The following is a 9,388-nucleotide window of genomic DNA, read 5'->3' on the forward strand; positions in this document are numbered from 1 at the left end:
AGGAGTCCCACAAGATTCACAGAGCATGCTAGATAAACATAAAACAAGAAGAACAAGAAAATTCGTTTCCTTCTACTCGCGTTAAACAAGAATCCACATTTCATCATTTTTGACTCTCTACTCTATGTTTTTTTATTTGCTGATTTTTCATTTCTTTGTTTTGAATTTTTTTTGTTTTTGTTTTTTATTCAGTTTTTCTTTTCTTCTTTTTCTTTTTTTTATTTCGTATTTTTACTTTTTTTATTTTGATTTTCTTTTTTTATTTTGTTTTTATTTTTTCATTTTGTTTGTCCCTCCTCGGCCACCGTACTACAGTATTGAAAACCAATGTATACCAGGAGCTGTACCAAATCTGAAGCCATCTCCATGAAATTCATATTCACTTTATACGTTGTGAGGTTTTCAAATGTTACTTGTTTGTCAAATATTACTATGATATATCTTTAAGAAAAACCAAAAAAACTAACCTAAAGCTAAAGCACAAAAAGAAGCCCCGCCATAAAGATTGACCCCCTTATTTCCCAACCATTTTCCCCGCCATTTTGTGTGCCTTTGCCCTGGGTTTCGTCAAGTTAATCATATCACGCATTCTGATTGGTCGGAGAAAACAAGTGGTTTTCGCGCGCGAATCGCATGTTTTAATTAGCCGAAGTAAACTTGGTTTCAGATTATTTTGACGCACTGCTACTGGAAAGTGGGGGCGTACGGTGTTTCGGAATTACAAAAAACGTGCAGGAGAAAAAAAGGCAAAAAAAGTGTTCAGTAAACAATATCTCTATGAAAGAGAAAGAAAAAAACATACAATTTTTTTTAACCTCAAGAGAATTAACTCATCTTTACACGGCAAAAAACTAGTAGTATTTAGCCCTCTTCGCTTTTTTTGCTACGAGTGTTTTACTTAGTTCGGCCACAATGTTTATTTACAAAAAAAGCGGCACCCGATTTTCAAAACAATGACCTTTACTCTCGTTCCCATTCCGCGTGAGCTATGCGGTCCCGTGACTTACGGTTTTTTTTCTGAAAAGAAAAGAAAAGATATATAAAAAATAAAAAATAAATTAGGGTCAGAGTACTACCGATGAGACTTTCACAGGTATTAGGATGAGGACTCGGATTTAAAATATGGATTTGAATGAAATACGATGACACGCAATGACCCACACAGGCTAGGGCTGATTTTAAAATAAATTTTCTGAAATATATAGATTTATAACACTAATCTTTACTACTTGTGGTTCACTCAAAATAAAAAAGCTCAACCCAAAGCAGAAATACCACCTAAAACGAGTCTATATAACAAAAAAACTATCGGAGAAATCGCTATCCTAAATCTTGTTGGACATAAAAATACATCTAAAAATATTCTCCCAAACCATAGTCTAGCAGACTAGACGACTAATTCATACATAGTAGAAATAAAGTAATAAAGGGAACAATTTTAGTCGTCTAGAAACCTTTGTGCACTAACTCCAAACAAAAGAAAAGTGTCAATATTTGCAATTATAATTTTTTCCCGCTCAAAATAATTCTTGAGAAAAACATGTGTGTGGATTTGTGTATTGAAAGTTTTTCATTTGAGTTGATTTCGTTTTATTTTAAAAGCCTCTAATAAAGATATTGCAAAAGAGAAAAAAAAGAATTTTTTTTTAAATTTTCAAAAAAAAGTGAGTGCGTTTGGAAACCTATTCAACCGAAGAAGAGAGAACAATTATCAAGAGCAAATAATTGCTGCACTGTGTTTCAAATAATAACTACAAATCTCTCACAAAGAAATCTCTCTGATAAACTAAAAAATCTAGGCTGTATTGATATCAGCCGATAAAAATTGAATAATAGAGAAACAAAATTAAATAATAATCGATCCACTTGAAGCTGCATTAGAACAACAGAGAGAAGCAATCCAGTTGACCAACCAAAAAGACACCTTAATTTGTGAGAAGTATCAAGAACTTTGCCTCCAAATGCTGATGACTAACAAAGAGTTGGTAAAATTCCAAAAGTACAAAAACGAAAACACGGTACCAAACGGACTGATTCCGAAAATCAACGTCATGAAGAACATGTCTGAAAACAATAAAGGAAAGTGGACACAGATATTGAGAGGTACGGGAAACCAACTGAGGAACGTGCTGCTCAACCACTACGACGAGACAATGAAGTCACTTTGTACATCAATTGAAGCATTCAAACTCGAACTACCACAACATCTACAAACCACTCTCTTTGACAAAGCTAAAACAGAGTTTGCCAAACGAGAAGAAATTGAACTACTTCAAAAGCAATCACCAGCACTCCAAAGAAGAGATTATTCAATCAAGAGAATAATAATAACAAAAGGAGAAATACAAACAAAAACATTCCAGGACAGAACCAGAGTTACACTCCACGACCAAACCGAAATTACACCAAGATTTAAAAAAAAACTAAGCCATACTGCAAGTGCAAATAGTAATGTGTATAGTAAATAGACTGTAAATAATTCTTTAGAAACAAAAGTGAAAAACATATCAGATCCTTCAGATTATAGCAATTATTATTCTAATAACTCTGGAAACTTTACACAAAACAAATCTAGGAATATAGTAAACCTTTCTAAAACCTTCAAAATAAGAAAAACTGACCTAGAAGTCTTAACCAAAGGACTGACTTTTTTCCCTACACCTGATAAAATGAATATAAACACTTTACACTTGAGGAACTTTTAAATAAGATGTCTACTATATATTACTTTAGTAAGACGAATAAAAAGTCAGGAAAGAATAATCTACATAGAAAAAATAATTGGAAAGCACCACCACCAAAAAAAAAAGCTTTGGTAAAATTATTTTGGAAGACCAGGGAGGAAATTATGAACTATCTCGAATTAAACGATCTCTCAAAGGTCACAAATAACTTAAACCCTTACCAAACGAAAACACTTAAACTAATGACAAAAGGAAAAAACATTATAATTAAAAAAGGTGATAAAGGCGGAGCGATTGTGATTCTTGATAAAGATGACTATAAAATCGTATATCATCTAAATGATCAGAAATCCTACAAAAAAATCGAGAAAAATACACTGAAGTATATACAACAGGATATAGAGTCATTTCTTTTATCAATCCTCTACACATACCATATCGATGAAAACACATATAGATTCCTTTTGCCACCTGAAAACCCAAGGATAAGTCTATTCTATATACTTCCGAAAATCCATAAAGAAAATATTCCGGGAAGACCTATTGTCCCCTCAGTTAACTCTCTGACAGAAAATATTTCCGAGTTCCTGACTCGCTGCATTCAACCTTTACATTAAAAACTAAAAGTCTTTAACCCTCTTCGTTTTCTTGCTACGAGTGTTTTACTTAAACACTCAAGCGACACCACCCAAAATGATAGTACCAGTAGTACAATTCTGCTTGTAAAAGCTGTGGTGTTTGTCATAGCTCCTCGGTTGACCACTGTCCTATTTTTAGTTTCATCTTTCTGAAAAAAGAGGTTGGAAAAAGTGTTTTTTTTTAATTTAGGAGATGTAACCGACCCTGTCGTGCTGTGACAAGATTAAGAGATGGAACGATCTTTGAGCCATGGAGAAGGTTTCTGCTTTCAGATATAGTTTTCGCAATTTATTTGTGGTCACATCAGACCAAAGCTGTTGCGATAGAGAGGATCACTGGAATCCCGAAGAGACAAACAATTGCATTGCTTAGAAAATTGCGAGAGATTTGTACATTGGCATTGCAAAGAAATCCCATTCAAGTTGGTGGTGGAAATGCTCCTAATTTTGTTGTGCAAATTGATGAATCACAGATGCATCATTGGCGAGGAGTAATCTTTTCCTTTTTCTCCCAACCAACCATTCCCCTAGCACTCTAGTTACACGAACGAAATTTACTTAAACCATTTTGTTGACATGAGATATACATAATAAAAATCCTGGGCCCAATAAGGGAGCGGTCATCCTTGGGCAGCAACTTTCATCCAACTTTTGAGCTACGAACAAAGGCAGGGATTGCGAAGGGGAGTGGGTTTAAGATTTTCCTTAAGGGGGTGTGACATCAGATAGACATGCGACATAACCTCAATTTCCCCGGCTATACAGTTGGCCATCATGCTAATTTGACATCCCCAATTTACAAGCGATTTTAATAATCAAATATTTCTTGCAGATGCTGACCGAAGAGAAGTAATCAAATCGATTTCAAAAATACCTTTAATGAACGATTATGTGGCCATTCTGCCATCTGGCTCTCCAACCAATGAAAGTAACGACAAAGTAATAGAAGATGGGTCCAATATAGAAGAATTGTGGGACAATCTTGAGGACTACCTTTCGTCTGGCCTTGTCCAAGACTTGAAGCAAAAGATGCATCGCCTTGCTATTGAGAAAAAACGTGTAGGATTCGGAGGGCCCACTCGGGTAAGTTATGGCATGTCTCAAAAACTGAAAATTACCATAATTTTTAGATCGCAGTAGTAGACGGAATATGACCAAACAAATGTCTGAACGTGAAGGGTACTATGATGTAGTTTCTAACCTGATTTGTAACCTAGTTGTTTTTTCGCTGAATTTCGCGAAAAACCGCAAAAACTGATTATTACGTAATAATCGATGACGTCATCAAAACTAAAAATTGAATTTCTCAAGAATGGTTTATCCAATTCCCTGGAGAAAAAAAGCTAGGGGAAAAGGCAGGAAACCTAGAATTTTCCTAGTTTTCAAAAATTGACCTAGAACGCAACAAATTAAACTTTTTAAAGAGAAAAAAAACTGAGAAATTCTGGGAAAAGTTTTAAAAGCTAATTTTTTTCTCTCGCATCTCCTAGAAAATCCTGCCTTTGCCCAGTATTAAAATGTTTGGAAAAGTTTAGATGAGGTAGTTTTTTCAAGGTTTCAATTATTAGGCAGAGAAAAATCTAGGAAATTGTGGGGAAAGCCAGGATAGAATTTCAGACTTTCTAATTCTAAAAGTGATAAGAATAAAAAGAGCTTTCAAGCAAAAAAAAAAAAATTACAAATAACTAATCAAAATCCGTCTTGTCCTTTTATTTACACGTTTTTTTTTATTAGAACACCTAAAATTTGGCTGAGCCTGGATGTGCTTATTTTTTCCTCAATTTTCAGCCTAAAATGTTCTTATGCGTTCTTAATTTTTTTACATCTTTTCGACTACAAATTGAAAATCTCATGCAAAATAAATAGCATTTAAAATTGGTAAAATTTGGACAATATTTGACTCTCGATTTTAGAAAATCCATCCCTAAGTTAAAACTGCTTTAAAAAATGAAAAGATGGCTGGGCATATTCTTACGATGTTCTTAATTTTTCGACGAATTTCAGCCTGAATGTAAACGGGGTAAATCTTTGTGAGCTTAGCAAAATGAATTTTTTGAGCCTTGAATATGACAAACTTGACAGGGATATTTACACTGAAAACTTTAAATAGTTACCATCAGGTCTACTTTAAAAATCTGTACACTAAATCTTTGTGACCTTAGCAAAATGAATTTTTTGAACCTTGAATATGACAAACTTGACAGAGATATTTACACTGAAAACTTTAAATAGTTACCATCAGATCTACTTTAAAAATCTGTATACTAGCCCATCATGATTGATCACACCAGGAATAATATAATGACGAAGCCTAATCATTCAAAGAAATGAAATAATGATACCTTGTGATACTTGCGAATAAAATCAAAGGAACAATACAAGAGCTTCTCAATTTCTGTTTGAAAATAATGCTATTGATAGTTCATGCACCAAGGACGATGGATCCAAATTGCTGACAAGTTTTTACTTTTATATTTTTATTTTTAGCTGAAAAAGAAATATGTTTATTATATTTCGATAGAGAAGGAAATTTTCATAATGCCGAGTAATAATAGTGTGCACAAGGGTATCAAACCCCCTCTCAAAAATAACACCCCAATAATCTCCCAACCCCCTACTTTTGTACTACAAATACCATTCAAAAGCTTTTAACCCTAAATAATTTTGATTCCTAGAGACAACAAAAACGACTACCTATTCCAGTTCTATTCTTGACAAAAACTAAATGAATGAGTAAAACTTTCTTGAGACCCCTCACCTTCTAAATTTTACTCACTATTTTTCTTCAATCCACCCCTTAATTTCAAACTGCCTCATGCCCCCTATTTCAAAAGAAATTCCCTAAATGCCAACCCCTCCCCATTTTTCAAGGTTGGGGTGCCCACTTTGGGGATCATTACATTTAGTTGACTTTAGAGCAAGACATTCCAAGAAAGAATAGACAGCAAAATGTATCTGTCTAGTCATTTAAAATACAAACAACAGATTCAAGTTATGTACAAAGTTAAAAAGTGTGTTAAAATATTAAATATGTACAATGTGTTGGGAAAAAATTGGACAAAAATTCTTATTACATTAAATCCTCAAAAACCATTGTCTCGCAAGATTTGATTGAATTTCTATAGCGCTCAATAATTATGAAATTTCAAAGGCAATTTAAACCAATTTAATCATCAAAAAAGCATATAACTAACTATCATAAATAAAGAAAAGCTTTCAAAAATAAATCAATCTCCTTCCACAATGTTTGGAACTTTGGCAACATATATGAAAAATGAATGTAAAATAATTTGCCCCCAAGCAATTCACAGGTGGTGCAAACTTCATAGTCAGAGGTGATCCCAGTGACTCAGCCAACCCAGGTCAAAACGCAGAAGGTACTGGCAGCCATACTCCAAACAACGCTGAAGAAACACCAGGACCGTCTGGGTTACTGGCTAGGTTTAAAAAAACATCATCAACCACACTTCAAAAGTAAGATCATTTCTCGTGCCCTCTTACCGCAATAACCATTTGTTCGAGGCTTTCACATTATTTTTCATAACACTAAGCTCTAGTAAAAGATGAATTAGATTAGGCTGTACATAATGTATCCGTGAAGTATTTTTTTGTAGCTGAACTACTAGAACTTATGGACAGTTTTTTTTGTGGGGGGGGGCAGTATGGGTCCAAGTTAAGATTAGATTTTAAACGAAAGTAGCTGATTATCTTTTACTTTTTCATAGTTGATTTAGCTGTTTATAATGAGAAAACAAATTTATTTTTCTTCAGCAAACTGTCCAGAAAACGACCAAATGCTTCGAAGCTGACTCATTCATTGAAAGTCACTCTTGCAAAAAAGAGAGGTGATGATTTTGGTGAGTTTTTTTGGTAATTTCTAATTTCCCTCACGAGACTAAGATAGCAAGGAACTAAATTGCCTAATAAAATGAAATCTTGAACTGTGAATATCATTTTCGTTGTATTTAATAGAGAGGGTTTGACCTCTTGTCAATTTAGCTAAAATGTGTTATTATTATTTTTAGAGTTTCTGAAAGAGAAGTATATTACAATCGGTGAAGATAATTGTAACGTGGACAGCATTACAAGGAAAACGAGAGTAGAATTTGGCAATCAATCACTTGTCCTGTTTAGTTCCTCTGGAAAGGAGATTTTAGATTCTGAGGGGACAAGAGGTACGATTTCGCATTTTTTATAAAGTAGATATTTCTAATAATTAAAAAACCTAGATTTACGTACATGCAAAAAAGGCTTTGGATATCAATCGACAATTGAAACTTTGTTTGTCTAGTCTGGAATAATTAACGAGATTTACGAGAAATATCAGCTGATTGGAAAAATATTTTTCTTGTACACAAAGGCCTTTTTTGATAAATTTGCTCTTACTAATGAGAGTCGAGAGAAGCACGAGGTACTTTTTTTTCAAAATGCACGTTTTTTTTATAAAGATACCTTAACTTAGCTCTGAGCCTGGAGTTCCTTATTTTTCAAGAGAATTTCAGCCTCAAAGTTCCTTAATCGAGTTCCTTACTTCTGTATAAATAATTTTTCTTTTTGACACATTGAATGTAGTTTTCAGCAACAATTTGTCATCTTTTTGTTTAGGTTATTAGAAAAGTGTGAAAGTTCAAGTTTTACCCAACTGTTCCTTAACTTGATTTCTTATTCTGAACTTGGGCAGTTCCTTAACAATTCCTTATTTTTTGGACCATTTTCAGCCTCAAGTTCCTTATAAACGTGTTCCTTATAAAAAAACGTGCATTAATATTTAAAATTTTTCTTTTCTGTGTTTTAGAATTATATTTTTGGAAAAAGCCGGCCCGAAAAGTCTTTGCAGCAACTGAAGAACAAAAAGAAGAAGGCTCAAGTCCTCCATCCATCCCCCCAAAAATTGGTTAGTTTGAGTTTTATATCCTTATAAGTGTCCTGATTCAATGATGTTAGATTAGATACCATAGTTCATTTATAATAAACTATACTCTTCCAGGAATTCCTATTTTCCTGCGAAACAATTTGGTAAGAGTTCCAATGATTAAAAGAAACAAGCTTTTTGATTATTGCTTTTCATGAAAAACATTCATTTCATAACATTCTTATATCATATGTATAATATTCTGCTTTAAAGGTAGCTACTATAATAATAAAAGTGAAATAATGTTTTAAAAATATGGTTTTTCCTCTTAGACAACATCGAAAGCAATGTTCAAGCCATCCTTGACCTCATGAAGAAAAAAGAAGAAAATAATACAGCACTTTTCAAAGCACTGAAAGAGGCACTCGAGTGCCGCGTGTGTCGTGATCCGATAGTAACACCACCGTTACTTTACTCGAATTGCTGTAAACAATTGATAACATGTAAAGAGTGCATTGGAAGATTGGGTGCCACTCCTTCATGCCCAAATTGTCGAAGTCCAGATCTGTCCACATTCCCAAATCACACATTTGATGCAATCCTTCCGATCATGGCAGCCCTAATCGCAAACGAAAGCTGAGACAAATCAAGCACACGAATATCTTATGTTTTTAGAAAGTATTTTTATATTTTTTCGAAAAAAGTGAAAGTAAATTAACAAAATGTTTGTCGCACTTCTTCTTTACTTCCTTTGTAAATTGGCGGAGAAAAATCTCGTGATCCCTTAAAAATCTCAAAAATATTCCAAATTGCTCAAATGAGCCTCTGTTCGTATTTTTTGGAGCTTGGAACCACAAATTGTTATTTAGACTTTACTGTAAAGAAAATTAGAAAATTTATAGCTTATATTTTTTACTACTTTGACTGTGCTTTGAAAATATTTTACAAAAATTGTGTAACCCAAGATTCCATCATTTTCCTATCGGGAAACCCGACAATAAAATAATCTTGAGGTACGCATTATTAAGAGTAGGCAACTTCTCTAATATTCCTCTGGCTTTTCAACCTGAATTGGATTACACCTCCTATACATATTCCAGGGATTTTTCTAAGCACTTTTTTACTACAGTATACCGGCAAAAATACTCAATCCAAGATTGAGTTATGAAACTCAATCCGAAATATAAAAAAAAAATTACAAAAAAAAAGTTTCA

At 33.5% G+C, this 9,388-nt stretch overlaps 1 protein-coding gene across 1 annotated transcript; it reads left to right on the forward strand.

Annotated features, from left to right (window-relative positions):
• Positions 1 to 2,060: 2,060 nt before the first annotated feature.
• On the forward strand, positions 2,061 to 8,899 carry LOC136819925 (uncharacterized). Its single transcript, XM_067076169.1, has 7 exons — positions 2,061 to 2,103; positions 4,155 to 4,405; positions 6,624 to 6,796; positions 7,094 to 7,179; positions 7,348 to 7,497; positions 8,118 to 8,216; positions 8,507 to 8,899. Exons 1-7 carry the CDS (start codon positions 2,061 to 2,063, stop codon positions 8,812 to 8,814), a joined length of 1,110 nt encoding a protein of 369 aa, XP_066932270.1. The 3' UTR covers positions 8,815 to 8,899.
• Positions 8,900 to 9,388: the final 489 nt, after the last annotated feature.

This window comes from Clytia hemisphaerica, unplaced genomic scaffold (genome assembly GCF_902728285.1).
Source record: "Clytia hemisphaerica strain Z4C2 unplaced genomic scaffold, Clytia hemisphaerica genome assembly, whole genome shotgun sequence".
NCBI classification, from domain to species: Eukaryota; Metazoa; Cnidaria; class Hydrozoa; order Leptothecata; family Clytiidae; genus Clytia; species Clytia hemisphaerica.

What these genes read in the sequence shown, in the direction of transcription:
- LOC136819925 (XM_067076169.1), top strand. Translation starts at nt 2,061, where the DNA reads ATGTCTGAAAACAATAAAGGAAAGTGGACACAGATATTGAGAG. An exon ending in AAAGAGAGGTGATGATTTTG is followed by an intron (nt 7,180 to 7,347) that starts GTGAGTTTTTTT and finishes TATTATTTTTAG; the next exon opens with AGTTTCTGAAAGAGAAGTAT. An exon ending in ATCCATCCCCCCAAAAATTG is followed by an intron (nt 8,217 to 8,506) that starts GTTAGTTTGAGT and finishes TTTTCCTCTTAG; the next exon opens with ACAACATCGAAAGCAATGTT.